The sequence below is a fragment of the Pterocles gutturalis genome, unplaced genomic scaffold, assembly GCF_000699245.1.
Source record: "Pterocles gutturalis isolate BGI_N339 unplaced genomic scaffold, ASM69924v1 scaffold6915, whole genome shotgun sequence".
Lineage (NCBI taxonomy): Eukaryota > Metazoa > Chordata > Aves > Pterocliformes > Pteroclidae > Pterocles > Pterocles gutturalis.
The window spans coordinates 39,198-59,970 of record NW_010143299.1 but is presented as its reverse complement, the minus strand read 5'-3'; the positions used below and the strand labels follow the sequence as shown (position 1 = coordinate 59,970).

The 20,773-nt window shown below is 36.5% G+C and overlaps 1 protein-coding gene across 2 annotated transcripts in view; it reads right to left on the bottom strand.

The window, feature by feature from the left end:
- Nucleotides 1-3,625: 3,625 nt before the first annotated feature.
- The window catches only part of ITCH (itchy E3 ubiquitin protein ligase), a 32,979-nt gene continuing 15,831 nt past the window's right edge, over nucleotides 3,626-20,773 (bottom strand). For both annotated transcript variants that reach the window (XM_010084672.1, XM_010084673.1), the window contains exons 10-23: nucleotides 20,288-20,354; nucleotides 18,310-18,394; nucleotides 16,711-16,839; nucleotides 15,983-16,055; nucleotides 14,962-15,033; nucleotides 12,679-12,767; nucleotides 11,860-12,019; nucleotides 11,438-11,571; nucleotides 8,245-8,385; nucleotides 6,045-6,165; nucleotides 5,211-5,315; nucleotides 4,876-4,972; nucleotides 4,431-4,503; nucleotides 3,626-3,766 (exon numbers count right to left, since the gene is read on the bottom strand). In XM_010084672.1, coding sequence (XP_010082974.1) covers nucleotides 3,667-3,766; nucleotides 4,431-4,503; nucleotides 4,876-4,972; nucleotides 5,211-5,315; nucleotides 6,045-6,165; nucleotides 8,245-8,385; nucleotides 11,438-11,571; nucleotides 11,860-12,019; nucleotides 12,679-12,767; nucleotides 14,962-15,033; nucleotides 15,983-16,055; nucleotides 16,711-16,839; nucleotides 18,310-18,394; nucleotides 20,288-20,354 — 1,446 coding nt within the window. In that variant the 3' untranslated portion in view covers nucleotides 3,626-3,666. The remainder of the gene's footprint in view (nucleotides 3,767-4,430; nucleotides 4,504-4,875; nucleotides 4,973-5,210; nucleotides 5,316-6,044; nucleotides 6,166-8,244; nucleotides 8,386-11,437; nucleotides 11,572-11,859; nucleotides 12,020-12,678; nucleotides 12,768-14,961; nucleotides 15,034-15,982; nucleotides 16,056-16,710; nucleotides 16,840-18,309; nucleotides 18,395-20,287; nucleotides 20,355-20,773) is intronic.

The window sequence follows — 20,773 nt, the reverse complement described above, 5'->3', positions numbered from 1 at the left end:
ACCTTTCTCCAGACCACCTCCATCCGAGTACCATCGCCAAGAGACCAGCAGCCTGTCTCCTTGGGGCAGCATTTCCAGGACCACGAGCACTAAGAATGCCGGAACTGTTTTACCTGCAGTTTCTAACCAGTTAAAAAGGCAGCTGTGTCTGAAATCTCCTCGTGAACTTCCAATGCAATCAGCCATGGCAGAAGAGGTCTCGGGAAACACTCCTCAAGAACTGTGCTCAAAGGACAACTTCAGCCAGCCTAACCCCTCACCCCCGAAGAGCAGACTGACAATTTGTTTGAACACAGATGCTTCATAATCCAGAAGGAATAACAACAAGACTACCAGCTCTTTAAGTAGTTTTATAAAAGTATTTGACTTACTGAGATACTGTTACAGTTACCTGAGTATTTGAAATTACAATGCAAGGAAATTTCAACAAGGAATTTCAGTACAGTATTTTACAATCCAGTGCTGCTGATCCCAGTTTATATACGAGTTCACTAGAGCACATATACACAAACAGTGATTCTTAAAGAAAATTAAAAGACACCATAAAAAAGGGGGCTGGAGATACCAATATAAGAGAGAGAGTTGAGACTATAAATCCAGTGCAGTATGTAATAAAAATGCAAATAAAAAAATTTAAACAATCATTTTTTTACTTTTCTCAGAATAATAAAAAAGCTTTTTTTTTTTTTTTTAAACACAAGCAACTGGATTAAAAAGAAAAAAATTTCCATACTAGGTCAGATGAAGACATGACGCATTTACTGTGCATTTCATTAGTATATTAACACTTCCTGAGCTACCCAGAACAATAAGGCTTTGTTAATTCTTAGATCAGCGGCTCAGCATTTAATTTTCTCCTGTCATTCTCATAAGGCAAAATTCTAAATAAAAGTTATTTTAATACTTTAAAATTAGGATCAATTGACAGTTGCTAATGAATATACATTTGTGACATACTATGAATTTATGCAGCTCAGACTGCTCGATCAGTTGAAGTACTGGGAGACAAATTGATTGATCTCTGCTGAAAATCTTACTTCTCAGTCCAATTCGTAATAACCTGTTATCTGGGATACCAGCTGCTGTGGGCTCATCCACATGCTGTTTTCACCAGATACCCACAAAGAACAGAAAAGTGCACCAGTGGCTTATATCAATTCCTTTTTATTTCTACACGACAGACTATAAAAAATTAACAGATTTGTTAGCATTCACAATGCTGACAAAGTAAAATGCCCAAGTTAAGTAACCTTAACCTCTGACTTCAGAAATATTGCCAATTTAACACAGTAAAGTTGCTTTAATTTTCTTCTACTTTGGCAAATCCAATGTTTCACAGATTCCCCCCCCCCCAATGAATTATTTATTTGCAATATTTTAAAATCATATCTGGTGCTTGGGATATCCAGCCCCCTTTTTCCCATCCTAATACAGCAGAAAAGACATATAAACATGCCATTTAAATTAAAGAAAGAAAAATGGAATAGTGGAATCCCAGACTGCAAAAATATATACAAGCATTTACCTTTGTCCTGAACTAAACATTTCAACCATAAAAATATTAAACAGCCATACCCTATAGAACTAGGGCTAAGGCTATTTCAATTATAACTATTCTTTATTTTAAAAATATAGGGCTGAAAGCCTTTTGGGTGATATTTATACATTAACAATATTTCTAGGTTCCCTACATGAATCATAAAGCATTATGCAGAACACAGACTATTTTTCATAGCTTAATCTTGCATTATCTTGCTTAATTTAATCTCTCTCGTAAATATGTTAGATAACTACATTTTACTGTAAGAATTAATATCAACAGAAAATATTTATAAGGCTTTTTTTCTCTTCATGAGCTGTATACGGTAATATATCCATCAAATGTTTTGAAGTTGGCAGATTTTCCTCCTAGTAAAACCATGAATTCAGGTTAGTTCTCACCATCAATGAAACTGTGAGAATCATTTCTGTATCATCAGAAACTCTTTTCCACGCCTTTCTTATACTATGCATGACAAAAGAGGGATTCACTCTGAACTCTAATCATTCTGCCTTCCAATCAGCATGACCTGAACAACTCCTGAAGTCAGTTCAAAACTGTAGTGTCTCAGTTCTTCTTAGGCCTGAATCAGTTTTTCTCTCTTATAGTTTAGAAAGAAGGGACAGCAGGAAAAGAAATATTCTTTTCCAGACTGGAAGTTCAGTTTTAGAGTTTCCCACTGTCCTGTTTCAGCTCCAATATCTAGAAGCCTCTTAAAACCAGCTCCTGTCGCAATGCTTTGAGCTGTGGTTACGCTTTATATGTGCTACATGCTGGCTCAAGTGTCATGACTCTTACTAGGGCTAACAGCTCATCTCACTGAAGTTCGCCTTCCTCCCTTCTGACTTTCCATACCCAAAAAGTGCATTCAGTCTAAAGGAGCAGTAAAATGCAAAATGTTATTGTAAACCAGAAGAGAATTGAATATTAACAGATTCTAAAAGGAAGTAAAAGGTGTTATTAATCCAACAGAACTCACTACAAAAGTTACTAGCTGTAAGCAGCTTAGGGTGAATTAGCTTAGAAACTTCCCCCAAGAACTTTAATTTCAATCTTTATAGAACTATTTACTGATGCTCCAGCTTTTCAAAACTCTGTAATCCGTGTCTGAACTTTCTAATCCTCTTAGCCTTAGCCAGTATCACATATCAGTTTATCAGCAAAAATGATAAGTATTATCATTTTCTGAATCCAGTTGTTTTGTGCCTCTTCCTGAGAACCCCATAAAGTCTTCAGAGCAAACTGATGCAACAGAATAACACTGAGAATAATGTCCATTAACACTTTTGACAAGAAACATCAGTCTGCAGACAGGAATCTAAATGGAATCAGTGCAATCCCAAGTGGTCTTGTCTTTTGCAAAACAAGCGAAGTACCACAGTGTTAATATTGATTTAAATGTGTTACACAGAAAAAGATCAGAATGCTTCTGAGGGCACACAGAAATATTCCAACACCTTTGGGCAGGTGTCCATTCTGCTGAAATTAGCAGGATTGTGAAAAAACAAAGCAAAGCTCTGCTCTGGATTTGTGCCACAGTTCGACATCCCCTTAACAGCAGCTTGAGTCCAGCTGGCATGTGAGCAGATTCCAGGCGGGGAAAAAACAGTCTGGCCACACTTGAGTCAGAAAAAAGAGATTAAGTGATGGATTTGCTCACAGTACGCAGAGGATGGTTACAAGCTGGCTCTAAGATCACTGCTGTCAAGAGGCTGATGATGATGCTGCAGCATTGCAGCTACCAATGAACTTCCCAGTGCATCAGTAGCAAAAAAATGCTACTAAAAAGGAAAGACAAAACTATTGTTAAAAATCTGTCAGTCATTAAGGACACATTCTAATTAATGAATGGTGAAACAAAGCAGAACCCAAAGCTGTATTAAACCTCTACTTAGGTCATATTTAATTTGTAGCCATATCTGATTGCTCATTTGATTTCTGAAAGTGCTCAGTAGAAATCCAGAGTTAATGTGGATAAAACCTCAGGATAACATCCATTTACTTACACATTAGTATTGTTAAATAAATCCAAGTCAAGTCTACTTTACAATGAAGTGTGCAACAAGCAGAAGAAGTGAATAACATACATTGTGTTGAGTTCACATTCTTCAAGGTGCAAATTTTAGCTATTCTTGCCCGAATCCTTCTGTTTCTTCAATTGCAAACAACAGCTTTTCCTTCAATTGCTCATAATTCTTATAGGGTGGAAGGTCTAAACGATTGAAACTGAAAACAAAGAAAAACTTAAGTACTGAAAAATAATTAAACCATCACAAAAAAATCCATTATGAATATGGGTAACAAAACTTTCTGCTGTGTAGATGGATACCTGGATTTATACTCTGTGAAAAGCTGACTACCGACACAAGTTTATGTATTTCTGAGAGAAAAAAGTTGAACAGTGAGAGTTTTCTAGAAATGCGGTGTACTTGGTAAGAAGTTCCACGGACTTTTCCTAGTTGGTTAACTAGAGTCATCATTCACATTTGAAATGTTAAATTTGTGTGGTTTTACTAACCACTAATGCACCTGAGGGCCTGAGGGGAAGCTACACGTTCTCGAGGGAAGAGGGAGTGTGAATGTGGCTACTTCACTAACACAAGGGAGTGCAGCGATAACAAAAGATCAATCCCAACCCCTTTAGACAGTATGGTTTATTACTTGAAATTTTCAGTAATCCATGGAATTAACAATGGAATCTATTCCCTGCCACAAGAGCTTTGCAGAAGCTCAGCTGCTACCCAACCACAAAGTTTATCGGTATAACTCAGGGTGTGTTTTCACACAGTCTCAACCATTTACACATATTAACTCTTTACTAAAATCTCCAAGTTGGTTGTTGTCAGCAAAACCACAACACCAGTAATATTCTAATTTGTTACACACTCACCAGGTATGACTTCTAGGTAACCAGTTTTCCTTTCCAACTTTTTCAATACAAAACTTTTGGGGTCCATTGCTCCCTGTTAACAAAATCAAATAAACAAGGCATAGGTCTAGCTACCTTTGTATCAGCAGGCAATACATTATGACTCAAGTATGAAAGGCTTGAAACCAAGACAAGGTTACCATTACTTGCACAGAAAAAAGGCTTCTGTCTTCTACTACACAACTCTGTCTCAATTAAAGTATGCATGTGGTGAAATGCATAAATTTGGTGATTTTGAAACTCAGTACAACAGGTGTAAACATTCCCTCCATCTCTTTTTCGTCATAGCTTAAGTATACAAAATAGCATTGAATATAAAATTCATTAAAAATATTCATAAATGTATAACTTGGTTATTTAAAAAAAAAGAATTATCTAATGCATCAGAGGGACTATTAATGCATACCCATGAGGTCAGCAAATCCTCCCACTGGTAATCTGCATGTTCCAGTAACAAACTGCAGGAGTCTCATTCTCTTCTCATTATCTATTTCTTTCACAAACTGAAAAATAGTAGTTGAAATAAACATTTAGGTACAGATTTGATATTCAGAGTCTCACATCATCATCCTTAGATTAACAAATTACATGACTGTTACCAATAGCTGGATTAGCAGTAACAATTTATATTTAAACGCTACAGATCTGTTCAGTAATTCTGACTATTGTTTACTAAGCTGGAGCTGTGCTCTGTAACTCTGTAACTTCTGTTGTTCTGAGAATAAAACAAGGTCTACAAACCTGCCAGAACCATACTATCTGTCTGCTGGTCCTGGTATAGTGCCTGTAGATGGCATGCCTCTGCCAGTCATTCAGATCAATTTCTTGCATTCCACATAGAAGCACCTTTAAGGGAGAAAAAGGGAAATGAACATGTGAGTACAAGTTATTACTTTCCTTCTGTGACTTCCCACATAACAAAACAGGACATCAACTGCACCCATAATTAGAGAAGCAATGACAGTATACTTGGTTTTAATTTTAAACTTTATCCAAGACTTCTACTCATGAAGTGTATTTGGAGAGGCCACAAAATAGAAAGCATCTCCCTCATGAAAAATGGAGTAACTGCTTGCATTTAGACGTTCAAGCCAGGAACAGTTTATCACTGCCCAGCCACACAATTCTCTGCTAGGAACAGGATGTTTTGGTTTTATGTTTTCATATTTTTAAATTGAACAGATGCTTCAGAAAGTGTAATTTTGAGAGATCAAAACCATCTAGAACCTGGTCCAGTCTATATGCAATTATCTATTGCATATCTGGTTTTATCTCCCTTTCTGTCAAGTTACTCATTCTTTGAACACAGGCAAATTAAATTGCTGAGGATTACAGAAGCAATTTGGTAAGAAACGTCTGCTGACAGAATCTCAGACTCCAGAAGCATGTAGGCTGCAAAGAGGAAAGTGAAGGGAAACAAGCTAATCAAATACTACTCCATAAGGTTTCACTCATACACCTTATAAAACAGAGCTGTCAGCCTTAGTGAGTTCTGCTCTTCAGACATAACGGCTGGACATTAAGTTATTTTCTGTGTAACAACCTGGATCTAGCAATAGCCAAGGAACCCTTTACCTCCAGTTCCTTAGCATCAAAATACTGCAAATACTGTTGTGGCAGAATTTCATTGAAGCCTTCAAAGAAAGCCTGTGTCTGCTCCTCAACACCTCGGGAAAGTCTCCATTCTGCTACTAGCCTGTAAAAGATACAGAAAGAGAATTTACATGGCCTGTGCTAACCCAAGTCCACATCTTTGTTCACCTATTTTGAGATGAACCGAAAGCTAAGTTAAAAAAATATGGAAAGTCTGGAAAGTTCTGGGGATAGTGCAGTGTGTAATTTTATTAGTAACCTTTACTCTGCGCAAACGATTTTGTTTTTTCTTTAACTTAAAACCCTCTGTTACAAACCATTCTGATTTTGGACTCAAAGAGGAGGCAGCATCTATTCACTGATTATATTAATGAGAGCACAGCAGTCCCTAGGTATTTGAAGAAAGAAAAAAATGCAGAGCTATATTTGTCTAACATTCTCCCCAGAAATCTCAGTCATTATCCATGAAAAGGTAAAAACTAGGTCAAGTTGCACCAGTGAAGATAAGTAGGACTGCTAGCTTACCAAGAAACGACTACGTCCATTTGGAAAGTTCCATATTTGTTTCTGTTAAGCATGAAACTTTGCTCTGTGGCAGAAACTCCACTCTCCATTAATAAAAGGCTGAAAAGCAGGCAGGAGACCTGAAGAACCTGAACCCAGGGAGAAGCAGATATTATGCTGAATTCAAGCCTAACCTGTCAGGAGAACTGGAGTCTAAAGGAGAGATGGCTATTTTCTGAGTTCAATCCTAGAAACTTAGGGGATTTAAAGCAAGACAAAAGAATATGAATGAAACTGGAATCTGACCTCTCCCTGGGTTCCTAGAAACTACAAAAGAATGTTTTTCTGCAGATCCTCCCTTCTTTGCAAAACTGCTAAATGCCAGCATGTTTCCTCTGCAAATGCTACGTTTTCTGTGAACCACTGAAATGTCTTCTAATTACTCATGCAATGAAAACAAAATCCACTCCCTTCTCCCTCACCCCTTCCCATGAAAAGAAGCCTTCACAGAACAGATTGCAACAAAGAGAATAAAATTCTGCTGTGATTAAATTAATTTTATGCCTGCAATGTGTGACTTTTTTTTTTTTTTGCAAGCACATCCTCGAGGGTTGTATCTTGACGTTCACACCTTAAAGCAGAGCTTATGTACTGGTGCACATTGAGGAAGAAGGGGATATTTCAGGACAAAGCAGGTCATTGTTCACCTTTTTACTCTTTAATTACTCTTAGGCTCCTTCCTTCTTACTTTAAAACATTCTCATACTGCAAACACAATCCTTCATTCACAACAATACAACCACGACATCATTCAACACACTGTCCTGTCACAAATGCCAAGACCTAATTACACTGTAAGACCAGTTCAGATAGAACTAGTAGCGATCCCAAGTATCTTTAAAATAGAAGAATCATCACAAAAGCATCCAAAAATTTTCTTTAATTTAAAAAAAACCCCAAACATAAATGGCTGGGTAGCATATCAGCAGGCTGCGAAGCAATATAATTCCAATAATAAACATATGCAATGATTTCATGAAATACCCGACATCCACATTTGTGATCATGATGTTCTGTTACACATTATCTCTCAGAAAAAAGTAGACCTTCTACTAACTGTAATCTTTGAGAAAAGTGGATTTTAAAAACTTATTTCTACCAATATTCATCCTTCAAATATGACAGCCAAACAATTGCCACTCACTCTCTACAACTACCTGAAAGGAGGGTGCAGTGAGGGGGGTGCTGCCTCTTCTCTAAAGTAACAAGCGATAGGACAAGAGGAAATGGCCTCAAGTTGCACCAGGGGAGGTTTAGGCTGGATATTAGAAAAACTTTCTTCACTGCAAGAGTGATGAGGCATTGGAACAGGCTGCCCAGGGCAGTGGTGGAGTCACCATCCCTGGAGGGGTTCAAGAAACGTGTAGATGTGGTGCTTGGGGACATGGGTTAGTGGGTTGGTGGTGTTGGGTTGACGGTTGGACTTGATGGTCCTTGAGTTCTTGTCCAACCTTAATGATTCTATGATTCTATGATTGTTGGCAACATCAGCGGTTATTCAGAGACAGAATTTCAACAATGGTTCAGATTACACAGTTTGACAAATCTTTTCTTGATAGAACTAAAGAAAGAAAATGATGGAGATAACAGTATTTTTAAAATCTTCATTTATTCTTACCTAATATATTCTTCTTTGTTTTCTTCTGTGACCAGAATGTTGCTACCATTTGGCTTCAAATCATGGCTTTTGATTTCACCTAGAATTTCTTTATCAACTGAGAAAAACATTTCCAAGCCACATTCTTCAATATTATTCTCTCTGTAAGGAAAAAAATATAATTTTAAATAACTGTGTCAAGACCTTGCACTTAGTACAGGAAATGGGTATGAAGAACCTTAAGAAAAAAGGTTTGGAGCTAAATAATCAAGATAAGGAAATGATCCTTACACAATAATTATGGTTTTGCAAGAAGTCCTGATTCATTTTACCACCATGCAAATGTGAATTGTACTCCTGATCAGAAAGGTTTGATCAGTAGTACCCTTACATTTACCAATCCCAAGGCTGAAAACTACCTGCTGACTATGATCTGCGGAAGGGCTACGGAATACACAAACTTTTCAAGCAATGACAGTTTTGTGTATTTCATTGCATGATGGCTTCTTCTAACAGGTAATGTAAGGACTGTGTTAACACGCAGCTGTCACTTTGTCAGATAACAGCAGATAAGAAGCAACTAAGAAAGACTTTTCATGCTTAATGAATTATCTTCAACTCCAGTATATTTATGAGACTATCTTGTAAGTACACACTAAAATGTCCCCGGCTCCTAAGTTAACGAAGTACAATTACTCCTTCTAAAGAGGAATTGTCTTAGAAACTTCAATATAAGAAAAATCCGTAGCCAACAAACGTTGCTCAAATAATCTCTATTCACTTTATAGGTGTTAATAGCCAGGAGAATAACAGGTACAACACTGTAATTTCTGTGTTGATACACGCTTCTGCAAAGTGAAGAATCAAAGAAAAAAAAAAAGACAAAAACCCCCAGTGAGTGCAGATTAATAAAAAAAGGCAAAAACCCCCAAACAGTGAGTGCAGATTAATGAAGGCATAGGTTACCAGCACAAGTTAGTCATTTGAAACCCTCACAGACATGGTGAGATGTAAATGTCGTTCTCGACAGCAAGTTCTGAGTTTTCTGGTTCCTTACTACAGATGCAGGCTTCTCCTGCCTTTGACAAAATCTTTCATTAGGGACTGCTAGTACCCAGGAATTTGGTCTTGGAAGTTTCACACCAACAACCCACTGGGTGGCATCTGGCAACACTGCATACTGTGAATCAAAATGAGGGGAAAAAGGTGTTCTGCAATGTCTGTGACAAGTCCCATTTGTTGCCATTGAGAAGCAGCCTAATAATGACATCCAGAAGCCTCTGTGCTCTCTTTCGGACCATTAGAAATTACATCTTCACCAGAAGAACCATACACGGAAAAAATGTACCACACTGGAGCAACACTGAAAGACCTGGCAGTTACTGGGTGCTCTAAAGAAAGCCCACTGCTTTGAAAGGTGAGAAGTGGCCAGCTTATGTGCACTACACATACAGACACAAAGATGCAACTATGACTACAGATAATGGTGTAAAATAATACCCTTTTACTCTAGACTTTCCACAAAATATTAACGGATTGATATTGTTCATAAGGTAAACACCGTTATATGTGCAACTCGTTATAATTTAGTTAGAAGATCATTCACCAGTAAAAGCTTCCCCCATGATTTAATGCAATTTTGATGTAACTTGCTTTTTTCAGTATCATATTTGCTTGGTCTCTAAAACTCAGTAAGTCCCAAGATGACAAGAAAGTGACGTTTTAAAAAAAATAGAGATATACATTTTGTGAGCACAAAAGAGAGAACAGGTTTCCTTAATTACAGAAGGCAGGACTTACAACTTTGAGACCTTTTCTTCCCTTTCAGGTCTCAGTTTCATGGCATCTTTACTCAAACAGCAACAATTTTAAGTTTTCCTAATAGAATTTCAAGTCACCACACCTTTTAGCAGCACATACATTGACTACAGCACATACTACTCTTCAAAAACCAAATCAAAATTCTTATCTCAACTTGTTGCTTTCCCCCCTCCTCATTATTCAAGATAATGCTTCCAAGATTCAGCACTACAGGAGATGAGAATCTTGTCTTTTCTATTTATTTCTGTATTTAAAAAAACAACATATCCCCAAACATTTTCTGAATATCTCTTGAAGCATTTTTAAAACTATTCTGTTTTTGTATGATTCTTAAGACAAATGTTTTATCTCTCCAGCCACAAAAAAACCCCCTATTTTTTCTGATAAATTGTTTTTTCCTATAGCAAAAACAAAAAAAAAAAATTAACTGAATTTGTCTTTTTGTCTTTCCCGTCTAATTTTTCTTTTTCAACTGTTGGGAAAGGAAAATCAACTGTTACTGAAACAAATGGTGCACTTCAACCATGGACTACAACATCCTGGTGTTCTGCTATTATAAAATAAGTACAGAATTACAATGCTTTGGATCTAAGGCATTTAAAAAATTATTTATTAAAATATTTTTGACACATAATTCCAAAAAAAATTGTGGTCTGCAAACTCCAGATCCTTTTTACTTGCTGCTCTCTGGAGAGGAATCTGCCAAGGAGTGGAGACAGAGGACTTAAAAAGAGTAGGAATGGAGAACAGACAGATGACTGACAATGCATACATGGAAGGCTACATGTAGGAATGGTCTTGAATCATTCAGCTCAGAGCAAAAAACAAAGGACAGGTAGAAAAACATATAAGCATTAACTTCTTTAAAGCATTAAATCTGCAATATTAACCTCTGAGTCAAATTTCAGGTATGACTAACAGAAGAATTAGGTGGTGGTACATAAACTACATTTGTTAACTTCACATTATTGTAGCACTAAACTTTTAATGTTTTTTAACTAAACCAGGTACTAGAGAGAGAAACACTGAGCAGATTTTAGCTGATTTCTTTTAATCGGTTATCTGAAAAGTCTGAGTGGAATTTACTCAAGCCATCTGATTTGTAACTGTTCAAGACTGCCACATGTGTATAATGTCTAGCTAGGTTTATTAAAAACCAGCAAAAATGGAATGCAAGATGCTATGCAGAATATTCAATGAACCAGAAAGGCTTTTGCATTATCAAATTACTATTTGCGTTACCTCAAATTACAGTAAAAATGCCAGTACTGCCCTGCAACTGATACACTTTCCAGTGGGGCTTTTAGTAATAAATTTACACCTACTTCCTGGCGTAAGTGAAAATCAAAACCATTGTATTACTATTTCAAGAACAAAATCAAGTCAAACTCACTTTACCCAGATGAGAGAGTTGTAAAACTCTGGGTCAACAGATTCTAAATCCTTGAGTCCTACTGGCTTGTTTAGGATACGTTTATAGAACGGCAGAGAGAAACCAGTGTCAATGAATTTCCCATGGAACAAAGCCTGAAAAAAACCCATGAAACAGACAAAATAATGCAAAGGATGATCAAATAATTAATATTACAACATTCTGTACTCTGTACCAATTAAGTCTGACAGCTAAAGAATTAAAACAACCTAGAATATCATGAATGCTAATATGCTGAAGCAACTTATACCAACAGTAGTTATATCCAAACACTTGATAATAGTTTCAACTCAAAAATGAACTGTTTAATTATCCATTTGATGGTACAATATTTATTTATAGGAAAATTACATAAGAGAAACTGCTTCTACTTTTGAACTTACCATGGCAATGAATCTTCCAATAAATCGGAAGTATTTCAGATGGTCTGGATTAATATAAGAGGCTGGGTTTATCTGTAAGCAGTAGTTATCTTTCCCTGCATATTCAAACAGGCAATACATTGGGTTCAAAACTTCATGTGACAATAGAAAGAACCATTCCCTGAAATCACAAGAACAACAAAACCACATTTCAAAATAAATTAAATTAGAAATTAATTTAACTCATGTTGACTTAGGAACTTGTTGGCACAAAAGTAGTCAATCTGACTTCTTTACCAGTAAGTGTGTCACACCAAACTGAAACCAAATGAAACCAACACAATTCATGAATTACTATGCAAAGTTACAATGATATACAACAAACAGTCAGTGGTCTGGATAAAAAACACCCTTATCTAAACAAGCAGATTAAAAGTCTTCCACTGATTTAAACTTCAGGGTTTTAGGGAATGCTAATTAATATATGCACTTCTCTGTTACATTCCAGTAAAGACTTCTGACTTGAAATTAGATTTCTATTCAGTTTTTCAATAAACCTCTACTTTGATATTAATGGTTGTGCCAAAGGCTTACTGTAGTTCAGTAAACTGTGTGTCTCTCTGATCACTGAGACAAAGTTTTTACTGAAAATAATTTTATATCATTTTTAGTCATGCATACATCTTAAGGAACTGTCTTCCGCAGATGTTCCAAGGAAAGATAAGGAATAAACTTCACTCATATTTTGAAAGCACTGCAGTTTAAGTATCTGCTTTGGGGAACTCTTCACACTAACAACTCGCAGAAAAAGATATTGTTTACCATTTCAGTTTAGTTTACCTTGCAACACCTCCATAATCTAAGCCTTCTTCACCAGGGAAAATAACCCATAAACGTCTCCGTAGATCCTGAGGGCTGAAGCTCATTATCTTAGTAAAAGAAAAACAATCAATTCTTTTTAAGAAAACAGCTATAAGCACTGGCTAGACTTATTACTATTTGCGATCAAGCGATATAGTATTTAATAATTCAGAGCATAAAATGAACTTGCTTATGGAATGCTCATGGAATTTGAAGCGTTAGTGCACACCTACTTCCATAGATTAAAAAGTAAAAGATGTAAAAGAACATGAAATAATAATTCTGAAATTAAAGACTCAGGATACTTGGGCCAGTAGCCTGTCTATAAGTACATGACAGAAAACCAGCCAATAAATAATGGGCCCAAGTGAATAAATTCGGTATTTGTTAAATACCATACTGAATGCTCTCCCAGTTACAAGTGTTGAAGAGACCTGATCAAGGACTCAAATAAATAAATTAGAAACATAACAATAACAAACATACATTATATATTTTTTCATTTTACAGCTTCATCTCCTAAAGAGGGTAATAAAAATCTAGCTGGCTTGTTTGCAGTTTTTTGGCGTTTTTTTAAAGTTAGGAAGAATCACAGGATGGTTTGGGTTGGAAGGGACCTTAAAGCCCATCCAGTGCCACCCCCTGCCATGGGCAGGGACACCTCCCACTAGCCCAGGTTGCTCAAAGCCTCCTCATCCAGCCTGGCCTTGAACCCCTCCAGGGATGGGGCCAAGGAGCTTTACTAACGCTGGGTTTAATAAAGTGACCAAACTTGTAAATTATGTTGATTTGCCCAATTGTCAGAGGTTTACATAAAGAAATGTCACGTAACACTTCTGTGCCCAAGAACCTTAAGTTTTTGTTTGCAATGAGAGGCACAGAATTGGGGTCAAGATTTGCTTTTTAAAATCTCTCCTAGATGTCTGTAGTAATCATTACCAAAAAAATTATAAACCCAACAGAGATGCCTGCAAATGATGAATGACTAACAAGTATAAAAAAAAATTAACTCAGGTCTTTGCAATTCTGTCATCTAAATTATTGATAAGGCACCCTGTTTTCCTAAGGGATCCTAAGTTTGCTGATGTTTACATAATCTCTTAATTCCTTCAAGTAAAGTGTAATTTTATTACCTCTACAGTCACTGTAAAAGGACCAAGTGCAATTTTAGAAATGAGGCTGGAGCTAACTTTCAGTTACAAGATTTATTTTGTCCCCTTCTAACCCCTTTTATTTGAAGATATCTTTTCCAAAAGAAAAGACCAGTCACCTGCACCATTTGTTGCTTCTGCTAAGCCAGTTTACAGTAATTTGAAGAAGAAAGCATTAATCCTTATTTAAGAATATATTTATCTGAAGACATTATTCTATTTGTTCACATTTCCTGGCTTGACACACCTGTGATAATTCCTACAGGAAATGAAGTCTGAAGACATATAGGAAGATAAAAAAAACCAGCTAGGGACAGAGGAAGCTAAAAGTTCCTATCTTCTTAGATAAGGTCTGCATTTTCTTAAGTCAGAAAAATATAGAAGTGGCCAAGAGGAGTGCCTGCCAAGAGGAACTGTTCCGTGCACTTCCAAGCTTGTTTCTGTATGTCTTATTAGACTGACAAAGAGCTGCTTTTGGCTTCAATTTAACAAGCAATGGGAGTGATTTACTGCCACAATAAACATTCAAGAAGTAAAATTCAAAAGCACTTGAAAATATTGTATAGGAACAAATTTTAACCATGGTTTCGGTCTACAGACATTAAAAATAATTTTGCTACTAATAATCTAAACAAAATATATAATTTTTGTATTCTTTTTAACCATTTGGTTACTCATTTAAAGACCCGTAACACCCAGACTAAGATCTACTTCATATATTTCGGTATGCAGCCCACGTTTATATAACACACTGTTAGAAAAACTGTGCCAACAGACATAAGCACAACATGAAAGCTTCCTGAGAATGGGGAAGTGCTCTGCCACCGCACTCCCCTCAAAATGAACTCAGATTTTAAAGAATTCTGAGGAAAAATAAAAAATAAAAATCACTTTCTCCATCAGATGAATCAGTCTTTAGAACCCAAACTTCACGTTAGCATCATCTTTTAATATGTAAGTATGAATGGATCCTAGCTATTGAAGTAGTATTTTTTTTGTTAGTCTCACTTAAAACGACATTAGCAAGATGTCAAAGGATCAAGAATGACATGTCACAATAAATTTAATCAACTCAGTTGTTCATGCCCACTAGCATATTTTAATACAATACCTGTTGAAATGAGTCCTCGAATAATGTTTTTCTGCTCACTGTAATCTTTATGTGTTGTGGCATTGCCAGTTGCTGAAATGAAATTTTTTAGAGGTGAAGTGTACAATCCCTTTAAGTTTCTAATACTGAGTTTGAACTGTTATTTGTCATATGTATTTTTTAAGAGGTACAGTAGAATTTCACTAATCCACATAAAATAAACCCACTAATCAAGGTATTTGAATTGCAATTTACTCCAAGAACAAATTGCTTCCAATATTTATATCTACAGTGAGGTATATGTGCCTCCAGATCCTGCTTAAAGCAGGTTCAAATACTGCACTCTTGCAAGACGTCAGAAAACATTAAGATCAACAACATATTCTAAGTCAGCAAGGCTTTCTACCCCAGAATTTAATAAAAAATTAGAAAATTTAGATTATTCTGCACAAAATTTGAAGTGAAAAATTAGGCTAGTCTCTCTGCTATTTTTCAAAAACGGAACATTTACACATAAGACTTTTTCCTAGACACCAGGTTACTTAATCTTTTGATATACATAGAGTTTAGAGGACCAAGACTGACACACTGGAATTTGGTATTATGCTAGAGCACGCTAACATGCAATACAGTATATTCTTCAATGTTTAGACATGCATGTTCTGTGTCAAATGTCCTGCATTTTCTTCCAGGACATATTTGTGCAGAAAGTGCATCTCATATTAACAATAAAAATACTGTGCCTCCATACATTGCCTTAACAGCAGAAAGAAAACACTATCCTGAAACCCACTACTTCAAAAAAAAAGTAGCTAAATCAGTGTTTTCCTTTATTCTAAAAAGTTTTGAAGCCATAGCTCATCGGGCTTTAAAGCTTACATGAGTTTATACAAGTCCTGTATTTACTCCCTCCTCATTTAATTCACCTTTAACCTTAAAGTACTTTAATGACTTTTACTTGCAAGGCATCGAAGAGTTAATTTATAGCACATAAGCAAACACCAAAAATGCAAACAAATATTCCCAATAAATTAATCCATACCTGACACCAGAATCTGAAATAATGGACCTTTGCCTTGAAATCACGCACATAAGCTATCTGGGGTCCATTGTCTCTGGAACCAAAAGGAGAAAAAAAAATCAATTTCAAAAGTGTTTTTGTAATTTAAGTAAAAGCCTGCAAATGTATTAGTTATATAGTTGTATGGCTCAGTTGCTATTTAGTTAGGAGATTCTTATTCACATTTTTTTATTCTGGGGTGTAATTTTCTTGTTTTTAAACTAAAAAAACCCTTCTTTTGTAAATTGTGGAGCACATACAAAGTACTTTTTAAACAGTATCTGATTACTAACTGCAAAAAAGATTCTAACAGTAAGGATGGAATGACATTCAGTTAATTTAAGTTGGGAGTTAAGTTCTGTTTTTAACTCCATTGTGGTTCCTAAAAATCAAAGTGCTGAGTGTACTTTTTAAAAGAAAGACTAGTAACTGGAAGGAAGGGATCTGGTCATCAGCAGTACTGAGGAAGCTCCTCCATTACCCTCGAATCGTATATACTACTTGGCAAGAAGGATTCTAAAGCCTTCAAAACACTGTCTTCTTCAGCGACAGTTATCAGTGGATGTAAAAAACCCTGAAAATTAGAAGCGTCACTACATGTCAAACTACCTGCATAAAAAATGTACAAAGAGGGAAAAAACACAACTTTCAAAAATGATGTGTGCAGAACTTCACTTGTGGGAGCTTAGTATAATGTTAAAAACACTTACAGAGCAGACTTGCCCGTGCGGGGATCTATATATGTAGTGGTTCTTCTATTGTGATCCACAAAATATGGAATACCATCCACAGTAAATCGCATTTCCCAGCCCTCTGGTAAGGGTTTCTCATTTAATTGACTATGGATACAAGAAAATATATGGTAACTCATCAACTTAATACATCAAGTCAATTGAACAACACCTGAGATAGTAAAAATTCTGGTAGATCTAGAAAAACTAAGGATTGAGAAACCTTCCTTTCAATGTTTATTCTGCCTTTTTTTCCTCTTAAATGTTTCATGTCATTATACCAAAATGACTGTTTAAATACAAGCAACGTTTATCAATGTTTCCTCCATTTAAACAACTGAATTTTATCTTCTAACTATTGGGTTTTTACTCTAAAACTGACAAAGTTCTAATAAGTAGCTTTTGGTATCTCATGTATAATCACAGTAGTCAAAAATGTAAGATTTTCAGAATGACAAATATATAAGAAAAATGCAAACACTGATCTTGTATGATTTTTTGACAACTTCCAACTCAATTTTGGTACAAAAAAAATAGATCTCAATGTATTTGGAAGACCTGAGTAGTATCACTCCAAAGTGCTCCGAGAGTGACCTCCCTCAACAGAACTACATCATAGGACCACATTTCTCACTGTGACGCCAGCTGATTGTTGCGTTGTACGAAGAGTTGTCATCTCTGGCTACAGCTACTACCCCTCCACACAGACTAGGCTCCCCCTCCCCTTACTCCTTCTCTGTAGAGGACAGATGAAGCTGCTTCACACCAAATGGAAATTTTCTGCTTAAACAGGAGGAGTTGGGATTGAACATCCTTCACCCTCAATTTCCTGCCTACATTCCCCACCTCAAAGAGTCAGAGTGACTAGAGCCTGAAATAAACAGTACTCCATTACTTTCAGTAGCACCTCAAGTTCTTTCTCTTTTTTTTTTTCCTCCTTAAAGGTGCAAGGAGGAGTGCTGCAGTTTTTCAAGTTTGTCTTCTGTCTCTTAGCTATTGGCTGTCTAGGAAATAATCACATTCTTAGTCAAGATCCTCTGCACTATCCCATCACCATATGACAGAAATCCCTCCCTCCCCCAATGATACAAACTATTAGACACACGTGTCTTATTTATAAAAACAGTAGAAGCTGTTCTGGGGAATGAAATGATCACTGGTGACCAAGACTTTCCTGGTAATTGCATTATTATTAAGTGATATTTGGACAGTAGGAATCACAGAATCACAGGATGGTTTGGGTTGGAAAGGACCTTAAAAAATCATCGAGTTCCAACCCCCCTGCCATGGGCAGGGACACCTCCCACTAGCCCAGGTTGCCCAAAGCCTCATCCAGCCTGGCCTTGAACCCCTCCAGGGATGGGGCATCCACAGCTTCTCTGGGCAACCTGGGCCACTGCCTCACCCCCTGCACAGTGAAAAATTTTGGCTAGTACCTTTTACTATTTTAATGGGCTGTCTGAAGTTTGTGTAGGACAGTCCATGTTTCAGCTGTGGGCAGCATTTCCTAACTCCCACTCTCACTACTTTGTTGTATTTTCATTCCAGACTTACACAAAGCTGCAACTGATTTCTTACCCCTGACTCCTGGGATCTTCCCACTGAGTGATTCGTGTGTTGTGATTGACAAAATACACTCTGCCATTGCTGTCAGTTCTCTTTTCTGAAAAGATGTGAAAGGAAAAAAAAAAATCAATATCTGCTTAATGTATCTCTAATGAGACTACACCAAATAAAAAAGAATAAATCAATCAATCAACAGGCCCTGCTACAACCTCTACTGTCTTCAGGTTTCCCTGTACCTCCTTTGACTCAACATCTCTTCAATTTTATTGACATTATTGCTTAATAGGCTATTCACAAACAGCAGCCTGTCCTAATAGTAGCAACTACTAATAGTCATATGAAACTGCACCATCACCTATCCTCCATGAAAAGCTGCACTTAATGGTAAGGTAAGTTATTTATATCTCAATTCTTACCCTGAAAAGTTCAGCTATCTCTGCCTGCGCTGCTTAAGCCTGACCATAAGGGAGATTCTGGGCATCTAACAACCAGATAAAGATTTGCATGGAGGAAGTTGCTCATCACAGGAGATTTATCTTCACTACATCTATTGCCCTACTGTTTGCCCTTCTTAAAAGGGTTTTTCAGTATCTTTGCAAATTAAATTTATATGGATTAAAATATTGAAGAAGTTGAAATTTCTGTCTTAAGATCCTTTACTATGCTATTTATTTTTCAATTGTAGGAAAAAATTAATTGTAAGAAAGAAAAAACATAAGCTGTTATCTCCACACCAAAGTCCAGCTGCTCCGATTATTGTGACATACCTTACAAGCAATATAGGCAGGAAACACAACATAGGTACCAGATGGATACACAAGTATCAAGAAAGTACAAGGGCTTCATATTCAAATTATGAGCAGGGAATAAAAAATGATCTATGCAGTTTACAAGAAAATACACTTATATCTTCTCTCAGATAGTTTAGTAGATGCCCACGACTGAACAAAGCTTATGCTAAATGCCCTGGCTTGCTCTTCTGTACCATTCTGCAGCTCTGTATGCAATTTTTATTTAGCGTTGCAAAAGAAGTACAGAATATAGAATACAAACTATAAAACCAGGCCAAAATCTGACTACCACAGGTAAAAAGCTTCAGTGTACAAGAGAAGTCTGGAAGGAGACACTCGTCTACGAGAGCTGCACTGACAGCAGAACTCAGTACGATGTGGAAACTCAGTTTGGTTGTTTCTTGGGCAACGCCAGCCTAAAGAACTTCCTTTGAAATGTTATATATGTAATGCCACAAAGCACAAGTGTGGGGAACAACAATTTTATGGCGTGAAATTGCATCAATATCAGAACTAAAAATCAAGGTAGTTATGCTTGAAAAACAGACAAGCCAAAAACCCAGCTCTGTCTCTGCCAAGTAATTGCTTGCTTTAAAATTACACAATTCTGAGAACTTTGCTTATGTATAATGAAACCCGAATTCTTATATCTGCTTGATAGTCACACTAGAAATTACTTTCACACGTACATTTTTGGACACCCCCCACCCCCTGACTATATTAACTGTAAATTGTACCTGTAAAGTACAAAACCAAATTTATAACAGGCAGAGGGTAAACTCAACAAGCAGTTAGTTGTCATTATAAAAAACATTTTCAGACCAACAAAACTCTCCAAGAATTGGCTTGGAGAGGGAATGTGGCAGTCTGATTTAGAGGAGATTTGGAGCCCGATTTGTCAGGAATGGGATGGTAGGGAAGAATCCTGCCTAATGAAAGTGGTACAAAAAGGATGACAGCGTGAAAAGAAGCTATTATGGTTACAGGGAGTAAACCAGAATACTTTATAGTTTCTAATCTACTTTGCACATCATTGTCAGGGCTCTCTTTTAACAGTACATTTGATTAATTTTAAAAATTTTTAATACAGATTTTCATTTTTTAAAAATAGCCTAGAACAGCTGACAAAACAATTTGGCAGAAGTATGCTTTAATGTTTAACTACATTGCATCACAAAACACTTTCAAGTCAGTCTTACCCCATCCATGTGGCAGAGGGCCAAGAGGATCAAACTCTTTGTTCTGTGTGGATGAGAAGTCCTGGTTCTGCAAGTCACACAAACAAATGGTGCATTAATGACTAGTCATTTGCTTTCCAGATGTTCTGCCACAGCCATCATGAATTACTGAAGTAAATGCATTTTTGTTAATGTTACATATAAGCAAAGATGCCAACAATTTATTTTTCTCCACAGAGAAGGTCTATTTGACAGACCTTGGCATGCCTAATTAACTACAGTGCCAAGAAAATAATTATTCTTTGTTTAGTGCCCCTGCCTACGTAGAAGGAAAATTAGTACAGTAGCACCCAAAACAATCAGAAAGCAAACCACTTCATTCCTGCATTCAGTACAGTTCTCCCTATCACCATTTATGAGCTCCATTTTTATTCTCTACACATACAGCAAATTTAGAACCTACACCATTGTTGATAAACCAGTAGCATGAGTTGGAGTTATGTAAAG